This window comes from Suricata suricatta, chromosome 1, assembly GCF_006229205.1.
Source record: "Suricata suricatta isolate VVHF042 chromosome 1, meerkat_22Aug2017_6uvM2_HiC, whole genome shotgun sequence".
Taxonomy (NCBI): domain Eukaryota; kingdom Metazoa; phylum Chordata; class Mammalia; order Carnivora; family Herpestidae; genus Suricata; species Suricata suricatta.
The window spans coordinates 72,060,280-72,085,502 of record NC_043700.1 but is presented as its reverse complement, the minus strand read 5'-3'; the positions used below and the strand labels follow the sequence as shown (position 1 = coordinate 72,085,502).

Genomic DNA, 25,223 nt, shown 5'->3' with positions numbered 1-25,223 from the left:
GCTCCAAATGATCACTACCACACAACAGGAGACCTTTTACATAGGCTTGGTCCCACAGCTTGCAACAACAATGGTGCAAGGATAACAGATACATTAAAGTAAAATTAATATCAATGTGGTTACAAATCTTATTTTAAGGTTATAAATTTTTACTGATCTACTTTATGCAAAGCATCTTGGTTACAAATCTAAATACTCTGTTCAAATCTAAGTTCTTAAGTGCTATCTTAATACAACCCTAGTGGTAGGGTATCAAGCATAAGTCCTAGGCTACTACATTAAGAAAATTAGTTATAAAAAATTTTTTTAAGTTTAATAATAAAGAGAAACAATCCTGTGAGGAAAACAAGTCCTAAAACATAATTTTCACTATTTATTCATCACATAATAAACTTAAAAAGTATTGTTTGAATAGGTAGTATATTTTGATAAGTTTCAGAACATACTACCACAAAATATGGCACCTTGGCATGCTGAATATTTTAAGATGAAGGAACTTGAGAAAAAGCAGTTGTCAAATTGGTTTCCAAATTCTCTGACCTCTCCATCCTCTTCTGAAATAGATCATAAAAACATCAGATGCTAGAAGAACTTTCTGATCTCCTCTTGCTCTCCAAAGCCTCTCAGTTGAGAGGTACCCTCCCTATCCCTTCCAGAGGAAAGGAGCATCCTTATCTCAGAAGATACATAGATGCAAAAAAAAAAAAAAAAAACAACACAAAACCCACCACCACCACCACCACCACCAAATGAACAGGCCTTGCTAATTTTCCCCCAGTTTATTACCCTTAGCTCATACCCTCTTCCCTATTGTGGTGTTCCATGACTTTCCACTCTTTATCAAACCCAGTATAAAAACATTCAGGCTTGGGGTGCCTGGGTGGCTCAGTCAATTAAGCATCCTACTTTGGCTCTGGTCCTAATCTCATGGTTTGCAAGGTGAAGCCCTGCACCAGACTCTCTGCTGTCAGTGCAGAGCACAGACCTTACTTCTGATCCTCTGCTCCTCTCTCTCTGTCCCTCCCGACTTCTTCATGCTCTCTCAAAATGTTTAAAACACACACACACACACACACACACACACACACACACACACACACACACCAGCTTAACCCTTTCTTTGAATCTTTCATTTTCTTATAAAGGCTCCCATGTACCATAAAACATATTAAATAAATGTACATGCTTTTCTTCTGTTAATCTCTATTTATTAATTTTCTGGCCCAGCCAGGGACTTGTAAGACAGTGAAGAAAAAGATTTTCCTCCCCTACAATTCACATGATTCAATAAGTTTCTCTCCTATTACTGTCCTCACTGACTCAACTCCCAATGATCAGGTGACCAGTTATTTCTTATGTAACTTCCCAGAGTATTCTCATGCATATACACAGACATAAATTCTTACTTTCCCACTTGTTTTATTAATACCAATTGTGAAAACTGTTCCACAATTTCTTTTGTCACATAATATATCTTAACTATCTCTGGGCAGTTTTTTCAATATATATATATAACTAGAGAATTTTTGAAGTTAGTTTTCTATGGCTTGTTTGATGTCTTTTGTCCATGTTTCTTTTTTTTAAATTTAATTTAATTAAATTAATTTATTTTTTAAATTTTTATTTATTTTATTTTGGGGGGGGCAACATTTTTTTAATAATAGTTTATTGTCAAATTGGTTTCCATATAACACCCAGTGCTTCTCCCCACAAGTGCCCCCCACCATGACCATCACCCCTTCCCTCCTTCCTCCTCCCCTTTCAGTCCAGGGTTCGTCTCCAGTATTCAGTAGTCTCCCTTGATCTGTGTCCTTCACTCTTCCCCGCTCTCTTTCCCCCTTCCTCTCCCCATGGTCCCCTGCCAGGTCTCTCCTGTTAGACCTATGAATGCAAACATATGGTATCTATCCTTCTCTGCCTGACTTATTTCACTTAGCATGACACCCTCAAGGTCCATCCACTTTCCTACAAATGGCCATATGTCATTCTTTCTCATTGTCAAGTAATACTCCATTGTATATATATACCACATCTTCTTGATCCACTCATCAGTTGATGGACATTTAGGCTCTTTTTCTATTGGGCTTTCTTTAGCTGTCTTTTTCTAGGAAGACTTTATATGTTAGCAATATTACCTTTGCTCTGGTTCTAAATCATTTTTCTAATTTTTCATATGCCTTTTGACTTTGCTTATGGTATTGTTTGTTTTTTGATCACAAAGATTTTTGGTTTAATGTAGTAAAAACTATTAGTCTTTCTTTCCTCTTTAATGGTTCTACATTCTAAATTACACTTAGAAAATTCTTACACAATCTAAGGTTAAAGAAGAAAATCTGATTTTCTTCTAGTACTTATGGCTTCTCTCCCCATAATTAATCCATATTTCAAATTTCCTGGGGATCCAACTTTTTTCTCTTAGATAAATCTTCTATTATACCATTTATTAAAGAGTCCATCTTTTCCCTGCTGACTTGAGATGCATTGTTTATAATATCCTAAAGTCTTTATGAAATATCATGTATTTTTGGACTTTGTATTCCCCAAGTCAGCCTATCTCTTCATGTGCCAATACTACATTTTGAAAATTTATGACATTTGGTTTTATGTTTTAGTATTTAGTAGAGTCAGACCCCTTGTAATTGCTTGTTACAGAGTTTCCCTGGTTATTTCTATGTATTTTGCTGTACTTTTCTTTAATGACTAGCTTTAATACTTAAATAGCTTTCTCCTCACAATAAGAAAAATGGTATTTTCTTGATATTTCACTAAATTTACAAAATAATCTAAAGAAACATTAAATTACTATAACTTTATGATGTTGAGTCTTCCTACTCTAGCAAATATGTTTTTCTATTTGTTCATGCCTTTTATGTAACCTTCGGGAATATTTTAAAGACTTTTTCAGGGGCACCTGAGTGGCTTGGTCAGTTAAACAGCCGACTCTTGATTTAAAGGCCAGGTCATGATCTCACAGTTCATGGAATCGAGCTCCCCGTCAGGGTTTGCACTAATAGTAGCACAGAGCATACTTGGGATTCTCTCTCTCTCCGCCTGCCTGCCCCTCCCTCTCTCTCTCTCTCTCTCTCTCTCTCTCTCTCTCAAAATAAACAAACATTTAAAAAAAGATTCTTTCAGGTAATTTGAAGTTATTTATATCTACACACAATATATTACCAGCAATATACAGAAATTACATAATTTGCATAGAAATACCTAGAAGCACCTAGCAATAGCAGAATACTGCTGATATTTAAGTTTGGACTTCAGCAATAAATACACATTTGCAAGATAGAAAAGGATTAAAAACAGAGATGATATGCAGAAAAAATTTTAATAATGTAGGGGCACCTGGGTGGCTCAGTTGGTTAAGCATCTCTTGATTTCAGCTCAGGACATGATCTCACAGTTTCAGGACTTCAAGCCCCACAACAGGCTCTATGCACTGACTACACAGAGCCTGCTTGGTATTCTCTCTCTCCTTCTCTCTCTGCCCCTCCCCTGCTTGTGCTCTGTCTCTCTCAAAATACATAAAATTTTGAATGTGCTTAAGAATGGATGGTCAAAGAACATGGCTCATTTAAGACACTTGAGTTATTCAGTAAAGCAATAAGATCAAAGCATTTCTAGAAGTGGTAGGCAATAAAAACATTAAGTAAGCATGTAAATGGTAAACAGCTATTAGACTATTAAAGGTTTTGTCAAACAAGAGAAGGAGTTGGAATTTTATCATACAGGTAACTACAAGCTTTATTTATCTACCACTTAAAAAGGTAACTATCTAATTTACCACAGAGAAATTAAGAAATTATTTTCAAGTGGATTTGACTTGTAAGCCTTACTATTCTACTCATATGTAGCTTAAAATAAACCCCCTACAAAAAAATGAAAATAAATTAAAAAATGGAACAGATCTATATACAATCTGTCACGAAAAGACAAAAAGCAAATTTTAAAGCAGAACAACTGTATTACATTAAAAAGTACTCTCTCCTCAACCAAAGTTAGTCAGGTTCCTCTGAATCCTCTGGCCCTGTGTTGCCAGACCTGCATCTCTGAGTTTCAGTGAGAATCTTGTTAAGTCAGTTAAGAGAGAACCCTTACCCTTAGTATCTATTTTGTCTTTTTGTTTCCAGTTTTTACTTAAAATCTAGTGAACATAAAGGTAAATACTGGTTTCAGGAGTAAAATCTAGTGATTCATCATTTATATATAATACCCAGTGCTCATCACAAGTGCCCCCCCTTAAGGCCATCACCCATTTTGTCCATCCCCCACACAACTCCCTCCATCAACCCTGTTTGTTCTCTGTCTTTTAAAGTGGCTCTTGTGGTTTGCTTCCCTCTCTTCTTCTTTTCCTACCCCTATGTTGTTCTGTGTTGTTTCTTAAACTCCATATGTAAGTAAAATCGTATGGTAGTTGTCTTTCTCGGACTTAGTTTAGCATAATACACTCTAGTTCTAGCCACATCATTGCAAATGGTAAGATTTCATTCTTTTTATGGCTGAGTAATATTCTTGTGTGTGTGTGTGTGTGTGTGTGTGTGTGTACACCACTTCTTCCTTATCCATTCATCAGTCGATGGATTTGCACTTTTTCCATAAGTTGACTACTGATGATAATTCTGCAGGAAATATCAGGGTGCATGTATCCCTTTGAATCAGTATTTTTGGGACCTTTCAGTAAATATCTAGTAGTGCAATTGCTGGATCATAGGGTAGCTCCATTTTTAACTTTCTGATGAATCTCCATTTGGTTATCCAGAGTGTCTGTGCCAGTTTGCATTCCCAGTATGAGGGTTCCTCATTCTCTACATCCTCACCAACATTCGTTGTTTCCTGAGCTGTTAATTTTAGCCATTCTGACAGGTGTGAGGTGGTATCTCATTGTAGTTTCATTATGTGTTTCCATGATGACGAGTGAGGTTGAGCATTTTTTCCTGTGTCTGTTGGCCACCTCATTGTCTTCTTTGGAAAAATTTCTATTTGTGTTTTCTGCCCATCTCTTAACTGTATTATTAGTTTTTTGGGTGTTGAGTTTGCTACGTTCTATATAGATTTTTAGGATACTAACCTTTATCAGATATGTCACTCGCACATATCTTCTTTCCATAGGCTTTTTGTTTTGCTGATTGTTTCCTTTGCTGTACAGAAGCTTTTTATCTTGATGATGTCCCAATAGTTCATTTTTGCCTTTGTTTTCCCTAACTCCAAAGATGTGTCTAGTAAGAAGTTACTAAGGCTGATGTCAAAGAACTGAACTGCCTGAGATGTGTCTAGTAAGAAGTTGCTAAGGTTGATGTCAAAGAACTTACTGCCAGTATTCTCTCCTCTAGGATTTCTATGGTTTCCAGTCTCCATCTATATCTTTCATCCATTTGGAATTTATTTTTGTGTATGGCGTAAGAAAGTGGTCCAGTTTCATTCTTCTGCATGTTGCTGTCCAATTTTACTAACATCATTTGTTGAAGAGACTGTCTTTTCCTGCTTTGTCAAAGATTATCTGACCATATGGTTGTGGGTCCATTTCTGGGTTTTCTATTCTGTTCCATTGACCCTGTTTTTGTGCCAGTACCACACTGTCTTGATGACTACACTTCTATAATATGGCTAAAGTCCAGAACAGTGATGCCTCCAGCTTTGCTTTTCTTTTTAAAAGTTGCAAGTAGCAATTTAGGGACGCACCTTCAATAACTGATCAATCTGATATCTAACTGAATTTCTCAACTCCACCATACCCCACTGACATATGATTAACCTGGCCCGCTTTCAGAAAAAATCCTATTAAGTCTATTTAATCAGAATATCCTCTATCCAAGATGTGTCCTCTTTGGAATTTCTGACCCAATGAACCTCTTCCCCACTCTTACCCCACTCCGTGCCTATAAATCCCCACTTTACCTTTTCGTATTCAGAACTGAGCCCAGTTATACACTCAGGTCTCTGTTTGCCTGTTGCAACAGTTCTTGAATAAAATCTTATGTTAGTGCTTTAAGTGCTGTCACAGGGTCTCCTGAAGAGTATCATATATATAATTCTACATATATTCTATACTGTAATTATCTCCACCAATTTTTCTGAATAGAGTTTTGAAGAAAATCAGAATATGTAAAGTATACTAATTCATTCAGTCATTTATTTCTAGAATTTTAAGTAGTCTAATATGCAGATATTACATCAAAGTTAAATCAATTTTTGAAGTTTATCTTTTTTTAGTAAGCAACCTAATAAAAAAAAACTTTATTCTTTCATAAAGTGATTTTTGACCAATACTTTCTTATTAAAACCAAGTAAAGATTCAATTTAAACAGATGCATAGGGCACATGGGTGGCTCAATAGTTAAGCCTCTGGCTCTTGATTTGGGCTCGGGTCATGATCTCATAGCTTATGAGTTCGAGCTCTGCAACAGGCTCTTCACTGATAGTGCAGAGCCTGCTTGGGATTTTCCTGCACACGTACGCACGTGCTCTCTCTCTCTGCCCCTCCCCTGCTCTCACTCTCTCGCTCTCAAAATAAATAAACTAAGCTAAAATAAAATAGGGGTGCCTGGGTGCTTCAGTTGGTTGATCATCCTGCTATAGCTCAGGTCATGATCTCGTAGTTCGTGAGTTCGAGCCCCATTTTGGGCTCTGTACTAACAGCTCAGAGCATAGGGCCTGCTTCAGATTCTGTCTCCTTTCTCTCTGTCCCTCCCTCGCTTGTGTGCTCTCTCCCTCTCAAAAATAAACATTAAAAAATTTTTAATAATAAATAAAATAGGGGCGCCTGGGTGGCTCAGTCGGTTAAGCCTCTGACTTTGGCCCAGGTGAGATTTTACGTTCATGGGTTTGAGCCCTGCATCAGGCTCTGTGCTGACAGCCAGCTCAGAGCCTGGATCCTGCTTCCAGTTCTGTGTCTCCTTTGCTCTCTGCCCCTCCCCCTCTCATGCTCTGTTTCTCTCTGTATCAAAAATAAATAAAACATTAAAAAAATTTTAATAATAATAAACAAAATAAAACAGAAGCCTTCTAACCACTTAGTACTTTCTTAATCTCTATAAATATCATATTAACACATGAAAACACTGTAGAATTTAAAAGAAATTTACTTAAAAGAATATATTGCACCCTCAAACCTGCTTAAATTATGAAAATTTCTATCTAAAATAATAGTTGCTTCCCAGTTCCACAACATGCTTAAAAATACACATTTAGTAATATATATCAAGTTAAGTCCATTTTGGTAGGCAATACCAGATATATTTTTAAATACCTGTAGCAACTGGTGAGATACAGAGAATGCTTACTGTACAGTGTTTTAAGCATTTGGCATATGCCAACACACATAATCTTCAGAGAAACCTTAAAAGATAAGTAGTATTATCCTCATTTATCTAGCTAAAGATAGGAAGTTCAGTAACATAAAATATCATACAGTTAATAATTTACATATCTTTAAAAGTTATGTTGAGCCATTTTAAGAACTGTTTAGACAGGTGCTCTCATAAAAACTAGAGCATAAATTGGTACAAATTCTCAGGTAGTAATGTAGCAATACCCTTCAGAACCTCTGAATACATGTGCAGACTCTTGGACCTATAGGAATTTATCCTACAAAATAGGAGACATTTAAATAAAAGCAGGCCCAAAACTGTTCAAAGATAAGGAAAAGTTACACTATGGTGTTAATCCAGTACATGGTAACTCAAATCAACAGATTTTTAATAACATACACCAATTTTTCCAAATAAAATTGTGGAGAATGCCAAAAAATGAAAAGTACCTTAAATTATTTACTCAGTCCTCCCTCCTATAATTACAAGTGGCCTGATAGTAATCAGATGTTATAAAGCTCAGCTTTTGCCCTTAACTTTACAGCTCTACAATATGATGTACTGTATATACCTAATAATATGCAGCCACTGATATTCATGTGAGTGTGAATAACTTTTACTGATTATTTTAAGTCATAGACCCATTCTACTTCATGGAAATACAGGCCTAGACAAAATACAGTATCTAAAGTTTTGAGTTTGGGGTGCCTGTCTGGCTCAGTCAGTAGAGCAACCTACTCTTGACCCCAAGGTCATGAGTTCGAGGCCCACGCTGGCCATGGGCCACTTAAAAATAAAATCAATAAAAATAAAAGAAAGTTTGAGTTTTGCTTGTTAAGACAAAAGAATATTTTTGAATAGGTCTCATAATTCAGGATACTTTAAATGTCTTAATTTAAATCTTAATTGAAGAGAAGAAGCAATCTAGCATACCAATTGAAAACAGCATCAATTAATTACTCAAGACAGTGTTCAATTTAAAGTGTTTTGAAAAAGGAAAAGTGGGGTGCCCAGCTGGCTCAGTCAACAGAGTGTGTGGCTCTTGATCTCAGAGTTGTGAGTTCAGGCTCCATGTTGGGCATAGAGCCACTTAATTAAAAAAAAAAAAGAAAGAAACAAAGAAAGAAAAAGGAAAAGATAAACAATAACAACCTAGAGAACAGCTAAGAAAATAATGGAATTGCAAAGGTTACTCTTAACAGGGATATATTTGAAATCCTGAGACCAAAGTAACCAACACAGGGCAGTTACACTAGAAAACCCTATTACTGCTTATAAAATCTAGTTCAGCTGTTGGAGGAGAGAGATACAGTGACAAACAGCTTCCCTACTACAAAGGTGGCAGGAAATCTATCAAATCAGACAATAAAATTGCAATTGAGTTTCTTTGGCTTTTTATAGCAGCTGAATGTATCCTGATGTAACTCTGCAAAAGCTATACAACTCTGCAACATTAGTTTTTTACACACCAGTACTTTATCAAGAACCACGTTATAAATTTATGATATTGAGATTTTAAATGGCTGCACAAAGAAAAAATAAGCAGCACTTCAGTATCACATATATAAAAATGTAAAGCTTTAGAATGAATTTTTTAGAGAAAAAATTTTAGTCCAATACTGCTGGCAGAATTAACAGCATGCTACAAATTGTTCACCTACTTACTGAATTACTTCAGCTCCATCCTAAACTTTAGTAAATACTCTTCTGAAGCACCTTAGAATATCAGTTGTCCATTTCATTTTAAAAATAGATGTCAAGATCTTGAAAATCCAAAATACTTAACACAGCAATATTCAAATAAATTACTTTGTATAAAACTTAAAAGAAAAGCTTTTCATCAATGAAAAATTTCCACACAGAGAAATAAAACTAAATGACACTTATTAAACTTTAAAGGTGAAAACCACAAGAACTAAAGTATACAATTTAAAATTTTTCTTTACCCCTCATGGCATTAAGTAAAGGTTTAGCATTTATTTTTAAAAAGTATACTTAGACAGCAAAAAGTTGTAAGTCTAGTTTTACTCAGATACACTACAATTGACTTAATCAGCATTTATTCCATTTTATAATTTTAATACTAAAACTTGACTCAAAGACTGGTTGTTGGTCCAAAAGAGGCAAGAGAGGCCTCTCCATAAAGTAACTATTTTCTTTGTAAAGGTTTTAATATCTGCTTAAATAAGGCTCTAAGTCACTAGAGTAAAGAAAAATATAAATTAGTTAAAACTGTATATATAAACTATGTATAATATATAAACTATAAATGCATACATATAAATTATAGTAACTTATGTAGAGTTTTATAAGCTAAAAAATATAATATATATAAACTATATATAATATACACATAAACTATAAATATACATATATACTTAAAATATACAAAGCATACTTTTGGTTTTTTGTGTATAAGCTGAGTTTATATTTCTTCCTTCAACATTCTCTGCACCATAACATATGCTTCCAGAATGACAAAAAAGGTTTTCATTAATAATTTTAAAAATGTATTAAGGGGTCTTAACTGGGATCCATATTCAATTTATGTAGAATTCCTCTTTATCTGTGATACTTTCTAAAGAGTATATTACATTAACAGTTTAGTATAAAGGCGGGAAGGGACAAATTTTATAAAGGTTAGTAAAATAATTCCCTGTACACTCACAGGGGGACTTGAAATGTAGACTGCATAAGAAAGTCTAACTTTAAAACACAGATTTCTGGGAACATCCCATGAGATTCAGATTAAGATTCGGGGGTGAAGTCCAGGAGACTATAATAAAATATACATCTCAAGTGACTCTGATGAGAGGTTCCCAAATCATACTGTGTGTGGTTATGGTACACGTACTTTAAAGACAGCTGCTGCAGCTATTTTATCAGTCACTGAAAACAGAAGACTGAGACACTAAGGCACACACAGGGTGCCATTGCTCCATGTGACAGCTAAACTAGACAGCCCCAAACAATGATGGTGTGGGTCTTCCTTCTCATTACTGCAACAAATATTTAATGTGCAACTGCCAAGTACTCAACTCTGCACAGTTCTACAAAAGATATAAAGATATATAAAATCTTTTGTCCCTACTGATGAGAGCTTACAATGAACAACCAAAATAAGATATAAGAGCTCATTTTTAACCAATAATATAGTAGGAGAGATAGGATCATTCCTAATTAAATGGCAAACATTTGCTGTATCACTCACTACTGTTATTTTTCATGTACGTTACATATTCCCAAGCAAACCAATAGCTCACCATGCTTTTTTCTCAGTAATACCATCTCTGTACTCTATGTCAATTCCTCCACCAGTGATTCTCATCGTCCCAGACTTTACATGCCCAAAACCTATTTACCCTTCAATGCTGTCATCAAATGACATGTGTTCTACCAATCACTCAGATACCCTCATGTGAGGCTGTCTACCCTTTCACTGTGAGTATCTCTTCCATGGCATTTATTCCTTCCTGCCTTGCTTTTTAGTGTTTTTTTAAATATAAAAAGATGATGAGTACAATTAAATTTTACTTTATACGAAAAAAAATAAAAAAATAAAAATAATAAAATATATATATTATCTACCATATTAGAAAGTAACTTCTTTTCGGATAAGATCTGTTCCTGATTCATCCTTCTATCTTTCATAGTAGCTAGAGGTACTCAAATACAAGACAATAAGAAGAAAGGGAGTAGTGGAATGGAAAAAAAGAAAGTTAAGGTAGAAATGGGAAGAAAAGTGGTAAGCAACTGCTGTAAGACCTAGACACAGGTGACTGAAAATGAATGAGAGAGGGGCACCCAGGGGGCTCAGTCGGTTACACATTCAACTCTTGCTTCCGGCTCAGGTCATGATCTCATGGTTCATGAGTTCAAGTTCCATGTTGGGCTCTGCACCGACAGCAATGCAACCTGCTTGGGCTTCTGTCTCTCCCTCTCTCTCTCTCTCTCTGCCTTTCCCCTGTTTGTGTTCTCTTTCTCTCTCTCTCTCTCAAAATAAATATGAACATTAATAAATATACATATTTTTTAAAAAGAAAATGAATGAAAGAGACCACAGAGTATCTAACCACTCAAGCAGAGACAAAACAAACAGATTCACTGAGGACAAAACTGAGAAAAAGAGATCAAGGCTGAGAGAAGGGATAAGACAGGGGGTACAGAATGGATGGATGAATATTGAAGATAAGAGTGAGAGGGACAGGAAAGAGAAAAAATGGCCAAAAGAAGAAAGAGATACAAACAAAGGGGAAGTGAGTTAGCTAGTCAGTGACAGAGGGCAGCAGAGACTACACTAGGTACCTACAGTACCTAATAGAGTAGAGGGGTGGAGAAGACTGAGTGGAGAGAAGAGGTAGAGGGGAAGAGAAGAGAAGTTGAAGGAGGGGTAGGAATGGGAAAAGCAAAGAGACAAAGAGTTACACTTAAGAGAAATACCAAGAGAAAATTAATTGCTGTGAATTCATACAGAATATGCTGTACGAAAAATGATCACATAGAAGTGACTGAGCTAGTTAAATTCTGAAAAATATGAAGGATTAGGCTAAGTACAAATAAACACAAAGTCCACCCCACGAGTAAACAAAAATAAAGCTTTTTAACAAAGAAAGATATAACTTTAAAAAGACTAAAACCAAAACAAAGCAGAGATTTTTGCAGAGTTAAGTGGAAGGTAAGGTAGGAAATCCTTTTTTCAGGAGGAAATGAAGGATTAGGTAAAAACTCTTGTTTAAATAAAATGAAAAAAAATTTATTTGCCTTTTTACGAAAATTAAAACAAAGGGTTTGTGGAAGGAGTAACATTATACAAGTTATTTTTAGCTTAATAAATTTAGAGGAAAATAATACCTAAGAGTACTGATCATTAGAGATAACCAGAGTAGAAGTGATCTAGACACCTATAAAAAACTACAAATCACTGAGGGGAACAAAAGAAAAACTTTAACATAGACAGAAAATAAAATCTTGCAAAAATAAGAACTTCAAAGTGTCATGAGGGGTGTCTGGGTGGCTCAGTTGGTTGAGCGTCCAACTCTGGATATTGGCTCAGGTCATGATCTCACAGTTCACTGAATTCAAGCCCTGCACTGGGCTCTGCACTGACAGCATGGATCCTGCTTGGGATTCTCTCTCCCTTTCTCTCTACCTCTCCCCTGCTTGTGCAGGTGCACATACACATGCACTCTCTATCTCAAAATAAACATTTTAAAAATAAATAATAAAGTGTCACAGATTAGAGGGTGAAACATTACTTAGGATCTAGAAATTCTACTCCTACTTATATTTCCTAGAGCAGTGCTCTTTTCAAACTGAGGAAAATTCACCTGACAGATCACAGAATCAACCTACTGAGGCATCATCAGCATTTTTTAACAAAAAAAGAAAACCTAAGAATGTATCCCTATATACCAAAGTATAGTAAGGGTAAATATTATTTCCTGAAACCTCTGTTTCAGGTGTGAGAGGAGAAGAGTGCATACATGTGAGTGTGTGTGCATACAGACACACTCAGGTGCCCCCCATAACACATTGATAGTGGCCACTATAAATTTCTTTCTGGGAGCCACAGTTGTAAGAAGTATAAAACTAACAACTATAGTTGCCTTTGAGCATCTTGAATTATTCACAGAAGTATAAATGAATAAACCAAAACTTTATGTAACAATAAAAAATAACCTTAAAAACATAAAGTTTCAGAAAAAAATAAGTAATAGAAGCATCCACATGGTATGATGTCAATTTCATAAAATACAAAAATAGGGAAAGTCAGATCACATATTATTTAGGAATACATTTTTCAACTTTTTAAAGAAGGAAACGATAAACACAAAATTCAAAATAGAAATAAAATTTGGGGTGGGGATTGGAAAGGGAGAACCACATAGCATGTTCTTAAGTTGGATAGTCACAATCCTATTATAACACAGCATACATACTACACATTGTAGATATATGTAATTCTTCTTCTTAAAAGTTGGATTTATATCAAATATGAAGTGACTCAGGGTCTGAACTAGTGTTTGGCAGTGAGAATGAATATAAAGAGATGAATTGGAAGAATGACAGAGCTGTAATAAAGGAAAACAGTCACTGAGCATTTAAATCTATTTTCTGTGATTTCTTTCATTAACTTCTTTTATATATCCACATTTGCCATTTCTAGATTAGACACTGATGGTTAAGAAAAGTTTAGAAACTTTCCTGAGATTACACAACTGCAAATTACTATAAACCAGAATTCAAATCCAGAACTATCCTGTGTCCACAGCCCATGTTCTCTTTATTACACACACAAATGGACTGGTTATTGAATATAAATGTTTAGTGAAAAATGTTCAGAAGTTCAAAGATACCAGAGGTATTTCCTAGTTTAACATCCTAATCCTGTAGATAGGAAATTCAAAGACTACTGTCCCTAAATATTCTATGACTTCAGCAGTTCTCAAGCTGTTACTTCTCAGGATGCTTTGCATTCTTAAAAGTACTGAGGTGCCCCAAAACTTTTTATTTATATGAGGTATATCTATTGCTACTTATATTAAAAATTAAGACCAAGAAACTTTACAAATGTACATTCCAAAATAACAATAAATCCATTATATGCATTAATGTAAACATATTAATAATAAGGATGAGAGTGGTAGGATTTCACATTTTAACAAATCCCCTTAAATTCTAGCTTAATAGAAGATGGTTGCATTCTTATATCTGCTTTTATGTTCAATTTGTTGTACCATATACTGTTTTGATTAACGTATACGAAAAAAAAATACACTTTCAAAAGATACATAGCTGGGAAAAGAAGGACTTCATACAGTTTCTGAAAAGGTTCCATGGGCTCCCAATGTCGTCAGGCTGTAATTTAAGAATTACTAATCTAGGGGCACCTGGGTGGCTCAGTCACTTAAGTGTCCAACTCTTGGTTTCGACTCAGGTCATGATCTCATGGTTCGTGAGATCGAGCCTCACACGGGGCTGTGCAATGACAGCATGGAGCCTGCTTGGGATTCTCTCTCTCCTTCTGTCTTTGCTCCTCCTCCACTCTGTCTCTCAAAATAAATAAACTTTAAAAAAATATTTTAAAATTTAAAAAAAAGAATTACTGATTTAAAGTTTATATTTCTCTAGCCATTCTTCCTAAGGATGTGAATAACCAGAAGTATATACAAAAGCACAGAATTAACATATACTATTTTGAAAATTTGAAAAATCTAATTTATATTGACATTCCCCTAACTTAGAATTCCCCCAGAGAGACCTGAAATCCAGTCCAAACATATATAAGACCCAAAATCAATCCTGTTTTTCTCATGACCTTTTGTAAAAAGAAATACAATACTAGCAGAAAATTAGTCCAGACTGCAGCAGCCTACTATAATAGAAACCAAAAGATATGGGCATCAGCACAAACTAAATTAAGTTAGACAATAGGCAGCAAATAGTTTCTGTGAAGTACCAAACAGTAAATATTTTACGCTTGGGAGCCATACAGTCTCTGTTGCAAATCCTGAATACCTATAGCATAAAAGCAGACACAGAAATTATAAAAATAAATGGAAGTAGCTGTTTCAATAAATCTTTATTTATAAAACACATCAAACTATGCTTGACCCTCAAGCTATACTTGGCAGAACTCTGTTTTAGACTAGTCAGCTCAAAAATGTAGTAACTAAAAGCATTTTTATAAAATCAAGTATTTTTCTTATTTAGTACTGTATTATCCTCAAACATAAATCAGTAGAGTGGTATCTTCCAATCTATCTTTGTAAATCCTTATGATAATAACACACCCTCCTCTCACTGAATAAGGAGAAAGAAGAATAAATAACTCTTAGGTACTTTCAAATAACTAAAAGTTATTCAAGCACCTAGAAAAGTATATTAAGGAATGACCAATATATTGCAAAAGAATGGCAAAATATTCTAGAATAATAAACTATGACAATAAATAGAACATTTAAAGATATATCAATTTTATCATTTGTTCTTTATCCTTTCTGGTCAATTTATAATAATATAATTATATGATTATATTATATTCCTTCTGAGTATAGGAGTTCTTAAACAAGACACAAAATGCATAAACCGTAAAAGAAACTAAATTTTACTACATTAATATTTGAAATGTAAAATTTCCTCAGACGATACAATCATAAAACTAAAAATTAAGTAGGTAAACAAACTGGCAAAAGATATTCATAAATAAGAGAGCAACCAAAAAATAAGACAAGAATAGATTTTTAAAGTTCCCACAAAACAATAAGTAAGTGTAAATTAAAATTATGGAGATAAAGAATTTAAAACTGATCAAATTTGCAAATTTTTAAAACTCCAGCCATACCAAGTACTGAGGTGATATGAATCAATGAGCACTTATACATCACTGGGGAACACGTAAAGTGATATACCACTTAGGGAAAAAACTTGCATTATCTTCTAATATTCAACATCTGCATCTTACAAGTAAGCTATTCAACTTCTAGGAATATATAAAGAGAAACTTAGAAATATATACAAAATGATCAAAAATGTTCATCAACTGGTAAATGGATAAAGCCATACCGTGGAATACAACACAACCGAGAAAATGAACCCAACTACATGGGTCAGTGTGGATGAATCTCAAACAATGACAAGTAAAAACAGCAAGGTACAGGAAAATGCATTTAATGTGATACTATTTATATTAAGTATAAATATGAAATATAAATTCTTTAGTGTTCAGACGTGTGTGTGTTAAAATATACATAAGAAATAGAAACAGAAATAATGAAAACCCCCAAATTAAGGTTAGTAGAGAAGGAGAGAGAGAATAACAAAGAAAATTGGGATGGAGAACCCAATGTCATAAATACTGGTAGGTACATTATTCCTTATGCCTTTCTGTATGTCTAGAATATTTCATTAAAATTTTTAAACAAAAGCTATACATAAATAACTTACACTGGCTTAAATTAAAAAAAAAAAAAGACTAGCAGCTTCTTCCAAATCAATTTTTTAACTGACTGTAATGTGACCAAAGGGCAAATATTAACCCAAGCTTTTCTATTTAATTCAACCACCTTGCATCCCTAAAATACCTTCTCATCTTTGAATATACTGCGCCACCTTGTGTTCAAAAGCTTCAAACTACCCTAAAATTTAGAGAACCTTATCTGTGAAAATGGATACTGAAATATAAGTTCCTTTATGCTATGCCATGAGGTCTCACTTTATTAATAAGCACACATAAAAACATTTGAAAACCCCATTTTGATTCTGAAGAAAGTGGGAAATTTTTTCTCTTAGTTACTCCCGTTTTTAGTTGCTCCTTTCACTGTGCTTTGAGAGAATGTCTTTTATCCTTGCTTTTAAAAGTACATAAAATTTTTAACAGAGAAAAATCAAAATTATAGACATTTATAACATTAAAATACATTTTCATTAAAAAACTTACCTTTGAATGTGTGATTGATAAGGTGTCTACCCACACACGCCAGCCACCCCACTCATATTTGACTGCATGGTAAAGTAGGATTCTGAATATGGCATAAACCATTTCTGTTATCTTTTGCTCATCAGAATTCTTAGGATTGAAATAACAAAGAGAAAGCATCCATTCTTGCCATACAGAACACTGTAGCAAGCTCCTGAAAATTTAAGAGGATACTGAATTACTTAAAAAGAAAAAAAAAAAAACCCCTCATCTCTAAGAATTCTAAAAAGTAAAAGTGCAAAACAAAATAAACCAAAAAAAGCCCACTATTAAAAACAATTAAAGAAGATGGTACTGAAAACTCACTTTAAATATTCTTAAGGAAAAAGCACATGGAAAATTCATTTCATAGGATTTTTTAAAGGAATTTTTCTTAGAAAAAGTTCAAACCTAGACTAGAGTAGTGTAAATAAATGCTTTCTGATCCCACTTACCTTCTGTTTTCTCTACTATTATTAAAAAGTTTAATCATGTCAGAAAGAAAGGCTCTGCGAACTTCCATGCTTTCAGGACATTGGGGAGAATTTCGAAGTAGGGTTGCAATTACTTTTAGTATCTCTGTAATATAATTCATAAATTAGTAAAAACCAAAAAAAATCACAAAAAATTCATGATGGAAGATAATGTATTCCTCTAGCTTCCCTGACATATATGTATACTGAAAACATGCATTTCTGTGTTATAAAAAAAATAATCACCTGCAGGGAAAGAATGACAATAAATTTATTAGAAAGCCTCGATAAAGAAGGGATTTTTTATTTCATCATTAAAATGTATAAAAGTCAAATTTTAAAAGGTTATATTAAATCAAATCACATTATCAATGAATTAAATAATAGGAAAACTACTAACAACTCTCCATAATTTCTGCCAATTAGTAACGTTTATCTTAAAAACAAAAAGCTATAATCAAACTCAGGAAAAGTTTTCAGCTTTTCCAACAAAATACATGTTTTATGCATAAAGCTTTTCCTTTATCATCACAAATTTTAAAAGCTACTACAATTTTCTTCCATGATTTTAAAACTAAAATTAGATTTAAAAACAAAATTAAAACCTATTCAACACCCAAAATACAAATGAAACTGCTACTGTAATGGTCTTACAAAATGCCATCTAAATTTCTAGTACTTAGGTATGGGAAAAAAATTTTTTTAAGTTGTACTTAAATCCAGAACTGTAAAGAAACAAAAATAGCTATAACCCTGAATTTAAAATTAAACAATATATTAAGTTTTTACCCAAATAAAATTTAGAACTCCTAAACTATCCTTTTACCCAGGTGTTTGGTGAGTGCAAAACAGCAAGTATGAAGAAACTTTATCATATGATGAAAGACATTTGGGAAGTAATTTCTGCATTCTTCTAATGACAAATTGAAAACTTTTTTCTGCCTGGACAATGATTACAATGTGGTAATAATCATAATAATGATAATGATGATGATAGTAAAGACACTAATTTTAAGAACATACTAACATGAGGTACTGTTTTAAGAAAATCAATTATATAATGATAGCTAAATATTCTTGTTATCCCCATTTTAGAGATAAGAAAACTAAGGCACATAGAAATTAAGTGATTTACCCAATCACACAACTATTAAGACACATAGAAAAGATAAAAAGCTGGGCAGGCTATACTTTTAAACACCATACTAGAGTGTGTGTCTTTTCTGAGATAATATATTACATAGATCATATTATTCTAAACTTCTTACTTCAACAAGTCATCTCCATAATCACATAAAATATAATTTATATATATACATATACTCAAGATTGTCTCCTTTTCTTACTCTCTAAAATAATGACTTTATTTTTTTTAGAATGTCTTCCTGAAGGCTGAGGAAAATTAAACTTCCTAGACATGTTTTTAAAACTAGTACCGAAACAGACTGCCACAAACACAACCCACCATACAAAAGGTAATTAAATTTCAAAACTCTATAAATCAGTTATTTTAATGTCAATAATCTTACAAAGCAAGATGAAAAATGTACACTTTGTACAAATGCTTAAGAATTCTAAATATCAAAAGAAATGACTTAAACAAGACTAAGTTCATAAACAATTAAAAAAGCAGATATTTTTCAATTCCAAACTTGGTATTCTTAACTTGACATTAATTTAAGATGAAAGCTACCTCTATGGTTCATGTAATTTGGCCTGACATCACTAAATGGTGCAATCAAAACTCTACTAAAAATCTGAACATACATTAAATCAGTATCTTACATACACAATTCTTCAAAACCTCTATATAAACACTTCCACATAAACTAAGGTCAATTTGAAGTTATATTCAATATTAACCAAAAATAAAAGTAGGATTATATCATTCCTTATAATGAAATATTCTTTGAACACTATGTTTTCAACAATATCAACTTCAGGTTTTTCTCAGTGACTTTCTTTTTATTGACAAAAAGTATTTTTTTTTAATTTTTTCTTTTCTTTTTTGAGAGAGAGAGAGACAGCACAAGCAGGAAAGGGCAGAGACAGAAGGAGACAAAGAATCCGAAGTAGGCTCCAGGCTCTGAGCTGTCAGCACAGAACCCAATTCAGGACTCAAACCCACAAATCAGAAGATCATGATTTGAGCTCAAGTAGGACACTCAATCGACTGAGCCACTCAGGAACCCCAAAAAGTACCCCAATGTTCAAAGCAGCACTTTCTACAATAGCCAAATCATGGAAAGAGCCTAAATGTCCATCACCTGATGAATGGATCAAGAAGATGTGGTATATATTCACAATGGAGTATTACATGGCAATGAGAAAAAATGAAATATGGCCATTTGTAGCAAAGTGGATGGACCTCGAGGGTGTCATGCTAAGCGAAATAAGTCAGACAGAGAGGGAAAGATACCATATGTTTGCACTCAGAGGTCTAACAGAAGAAACCTAACAGAGGACCATAGGGAGGGGAAGGGGAAAAGAGAGTTGGGGAGAGAGAGGGACACAAATCAGAAGAGACTACAGAATACTGAAAACGAACTGAGGGCTGAAGGGGGAAAAGGGGTGATGGTCATGAAGGGGGGCACTTGTGGGGAGAAGCACTAGGTGTTATATGGAAACCAATTTAACAATAAACTATTTTAAATTGAAAAAAATACAAAAGTACAAAAATAAATGGGTGAAAGTACTCAAAGGATACAAACTTCCAGTCATAAGCTGAGTAAGTTTTAGAAATCGAATGTACAACATGGTGACTACAGTTAACAATAACTAACCTTACTGTGGTAATCATTTCACAATATATACATCTATCAAATTGCTTCATTAAGTTGTACGTCTTAAACTTACACAGTATTATATGCCAATTAAATCTCCATAAAACTGGAAAACCAAAAACAAAATAAATAAAATTATATGAAATACATACGAGGATTCTGTATCTTTACTGAAGAATCAGGATCTGGATGCTGTTTATGTATCACTTGAGTACAAATATGTTCTATAAGAATCTACAGAAGGAAAACAACAGATTATCACTGTATCACCATTAATACTAATGAAAGTAAGTACTGTAGTCATCAGTATTATGCATACAGTCCAACGCTGTCATGCTAAATATATTTTGCATTTTATAAAATACATGATTTCAACATTGTAGCTCTATGTTTACTTAATTACAAAACAAGACATTAAACAGTCAATACAATGGAGGAAATACTTTGAACAGAGATGTCCATACTGTTTAATAATTAACAGAATAATAGATTTAAGATGCAGCTATAACTTTTAAATAACTAATTTCAAAATTGGATATCAAATCTAAATTACCTTGTTTCATTTAGACATTAGCAACTAAACTATACAGGCATTCTCAAAATATGAAATCAGTAAGATGAATTCTAAATATATTCTTACCTCGAACAAAACATTATATGTGGTCATTGTGATTAAATTTGTCTGAAGCATGAGTCTTTCTGCTAGCAATGAAAATAATCCATGTCCAAGCATGACTTCAGCTTTTCTTCTGTGATTTCAGAAAAAGAAATAATCAAATGCAGAGTGTTATTATCTATTTTAGTATGCAAGTTGGATGGAAATACAAAAATGTTTTTTACATTATCAACAAACTCCAGCTCTGTAACTCTCCCAGTTTTCTTTAACCTAGATAAGGCCACAATATCTTTATGGAGAGAAATACAAACTACAATGTAAGCACAGCTAAAGTTTAAAAATACATACACAAGACTGGCTATGTCACAGCACAGCAAAAATCGTCAAAGCAGCTGTTTATTATAGGGTTTCTACTCTTCATCAGCACTGAGCTAAACTCTACTATGAATGAAATCTAAAGCCTAATAAGTTAAGAAGAAAAACAATAAAGACAAAGAAAAAGGTAGAAAAAATTTTTAAAAATAAAGAAAATGAATACCGTGAAGATAAGTATACCAATTATACTTTCAAACAAAAATTTAGAAACTAAAGTATGATAAACTTTAATTCTACCCTGACATTCATCAAATTTTTTCTGCAAATGGCTGGATAGTAAATATTTTCAGCTTTGTGGCAGCAACAACTCAATACTGCTGTTGTAATCTGAAAACAGCCATATATAATAAGCAAATAAGTGATTGTGGCGTGTTCCAACAAAATGTTATTTACAGGCAGCCAATCGGAATCCACAGAAATATGACAGTTTGCCAACACTTCTCTATTGCCTCAAAGGTTAATTTTTATAATAAACCAAGATGTTATAAGGAACAATGGGTAGGATATGAATATCTACATTTAGCTAAGAAAAAATTACACAAGTTTCAGTTTTCAGTTACCCATATATATACTACAACAACTATCTAGGTTAAAATATGAGCTTTATAGTATAGATAAAGCAAATGATCAATCCCCATGAAATGACGCCTCCATGGTTTATAAAATTCCATTTATACAAATGTACTCTTATAATGAACGAAGAACAAATGAACAATTTAATTTCATATAAAACTAAGTACACTGGGGTGCTTGGGTGGCTCAGTTCAACTCTTGATATTGGCTTAGATCATGATCTTGCAGGTGTGAAATCGAGCCCTGCATCAGGCTCCACACTTGGCTTAAAAACTGCTTGGGATTCTGTTTTTCCCTCTCTTTCTGCCACTCCCTGTTTGCTCATGCAAAATAAATAAATAAACATTTTTAAAAACCTATATATTCTTGGTTCCATTTTACTTTTAATATACAGAAATGGGATTAAATTTACCTAGATTTTATAAATAAAAATAAAGCAAATAAGAACTATAGAAATCACAGAACACAAATATTATTCCAAAGATTTATAAAATAAAATGTACCACAACCTATTTTACATTTCATGCACACTATACTCACTTTGGGGCCAGGTGTTTTAAAAAATAACCCATTGCCTTGAGCGCTTGTACTCTGATTCCTTCACTTGTTGATGCCATAAGTTTATAAATAACACTGAAGGAATTAAAATTAAAAACAGATTACTAAATATATTATTCAAAAGATATAAAATACATAGGCATACATTTATTTTATATATTCATGATTACAAATCTAATTTCAAGATATGGGTGAATTTAATTCACATTCCTGGCATTTAAAAACTTTCTTTTCTACTATATACTGTCTTCAAGAAACACACTTTATATATAAAGACATATAGACTAAAAGCAAATGGAGAAAAATAAACCATACTAACACTAATCAAAAGAAAGCAAGAATAATTAACATTAATTTCAGAGAAAGCAGACTTTAAAGCAAGTTAAATTATCAGAGATAAGTGATGACAAGGGGGCCAATTCTCCTATAAGACATAATAATCTATTACATATATGTGCCTAAGTATAGAGGATAAAATGATGTGGCATAAAAATTGATAGTACTGCAAGAAGAAATAATAGATGAATACAATATTATAATTGGAGACATTAACATCCCTCTCAGAAACAGACCCAGCAGGCAGAAAATCAGTAAAGACATAACTGAACTCAACAATACCACCAAATGACTGGATTTAATTGACATCTATTGACTGTTTCAGGCAGTAACAGCAGAATATACATTTTCCTTAAACTAACACAGAAGTAGACCACATTCAGGGCTATAAAACATACCTGAACAAACATAAAGATTAGAAATAATACATTGTTTGTTCTCAGACCACAAGGAGACTGAACTAGAAATTAGTAACAGAAAGCTGCAAAATTCCAATATACTTATATATTAAACAAAACACTAAAAAATCATATGTAGGTCAAAGAAGAAATCTAAGAAAATCTAAAAATATTTTAGACTAAATAATAATAAAAACATGCTTATAAAAATTTGTGAAATCAAGCAAAAGAGGTGTTACAAGGAAATGTATAGCAGTGAATTATTAGAAAAGAAGAAAAAACTTAAATTACTAATCAAGCTTCCACCCTAAAAAACCAAAGAAGAGAATATTCAATCCAAAGTAAGCAGAGGAAAATAAGTAAGTATTAAAATGGCAAACAACAAAATTGAAAACAGTAAATCAGTAAAGAAAATCAAGGTAACCAAAAGCTGGTTTGAAAAAGTTCCATAAAGGAGATAAGCTTCTAGCCAGACTAACTAATAAATAGAGAACACAACTTACTACTTTCAGAAATGAAAGAAGGAACATCACTATAGATCCCACAGACATAAAAAGAAAAATAAAGGAATACTAAGAACAACTCTATGCCTTCAAATTCTCTTACCCAGATGAAAGAGTTCATTGAAAGAGATAATCTGCCAAAATATACACAGGATAACTGATGATCTATGATTTCACTAATATGTGGAATTTAAGAAACAAACAGATGAACATATGGAGGGAAAGGCAGGGAGAAAACAGAGGGAAACAAACCAAGAGAGACACTTAATGACAGAGAACAAACTATAGGCTGACAGAGAGAGGCAGGTGGGAGATGGGCTAGATGGGTGATGGGTACTGAAGGGCACTTGTTGTGATGAATACTGGGTGTTGTATTTAAGTAATGAATCAATAAATTTTACTCCTGAAGCCAGTAGAATTTTCAGGAGTATACTAACTAAAATTTACACTTTTTTAAAAAAGGGAAAAAGAATAACTGATGATCTAAATAGGCTTATAAGGACTAAAGATAGTGAATCAATAAATAATAACCTACCAAAACAGAAAGTGCCAGACCCGGACTAGCTTATTGGTAAATTCTTCCAAAAATTTAAGGAAGAAATTATACCAATTCTCTACAATTCCCTTCAAAGGACAGAAGCAGAAGAAATGCATCCTAAACCATTCTATGAGGCAGCATTAACCAACACCAAAATTAAAAAAAAAAAAAGACATTACAAGAAAAATATAGACCAATAACTCATATTAACAAAAATGAGGGGTGCCCGAGTGGCTCAATCACTTAAGCATCAGACTCTAGACTTCGGCTCAGGTCATGATCTCATGGTTCATGAATTCAAGAGAGCCCCACATCGGGCCCTACACTATCAGCACAGAGCCTGCTTGGGATTCTCTTTCTATCCTCTTTCTCTCCTGCTCTCACTTGCATGCTCTAAGTAAATAAACATTTAAAAAAAGATGAAATAATTCTCAAGAATATATTATCAAATAAAATGCAAAAAATTATAAAAAGAATTATATACCATGACTGACTAAAATTTATCCAAGGGATACAAAGACTGGTTCAACATTTGCAAATCAAATGATATAATCATAAAATCAATAATAAAATCAATTATTCTATAGATAAGAAAAATACTAGTATGAGCAGATGCAGGAAAAAGCATTTGACATAATCCAATACCCATTCATGTTAGAAACTCTAAATAAACTAGAATAGAGGGAAATTTTTCTCAACTTCATAAGGACTATTCACAAAAACCCTACAGCTAATGTTTAATAGGAAGAAAATCCAAGTCTTCCAAATAAGATCAGGTACAAGATAAGATGTCCCCTCTCAACACTCCTTTTCAGCATATTACAGAAGTTCTCGCTTATTCAGTGAGGCAAAAAAAAAAAGGAAATAAATAGTGTACAGACTGTGAAGGAACACAGAGCTGCCTTTGTTCAAAGATGACATAATCACCATGGTTGAAGAACATCTAGAACTGACCAAATAAAAACCTCCTATAACTAATAAGCAATTATATCAAGGTTGCAGAATACTGAGTTAATAAACCAAAGTCAAATGCCTTCCTATGTTCCAATAATGAACAAGTGAAATAGGACATTAAAAATACAATACCATTTACAGTAGTATCCGTCAAAAATGGAATACCTAGATATAAACCTAACAAAATATATACATGATCTATATGAGGAAAACTATAAAACTGATGCATAAAACCAAAAACAGAGCTCAGTAAATGGAGAGAAAATCTATGCTCATATATAGGAAGACAATATTCTCAAGATCTCAGTTCTTACCAACTTCCCAAGATATCTGGATATCAAGAAACTAT

General features: G+C 33.3%; 1 protein-coding gene across 5 annotated transcripts in view; it reads right to left on the bottom strand.

Moving 5' to 3' along the window:
* LRBA (LPS responsive beige-like anchor protein) overlaps positions 1-25,223 on the bottom strand; it is a 688,703-nt gene that overhangs the window by 536,471 nt on the left and 127,009 nt on the right. For all 5 annotated transcript variants that reach the window (XM_029940220.1, XM_029940227.1, XM_029940238.1 and 2 more), the window contains 5 exons: positions 22,128-22,220; positions 20,664-20,772; positions 20,176-20,257; positions 17,223-17,346; positions 16,750-16,942 (listed from right to left, as the gene is read on the bottom strand). In XM_029940220.1, the coding sequence (XP_029796080.1) occupies positions 16,750-16,942; positions 17,223-17,346; positions 20,176-20,257; positions 20,664-20,772; positions 22,128-22,220 (601 nt within the window). The remainder of the gene's footprint in view (positions 1-16,749; positions 16,943-17,222; positions 17,347-20,175; positions 20,258-20,663; positions 20,773-22,127; positions 22,221-25,223) is intronic.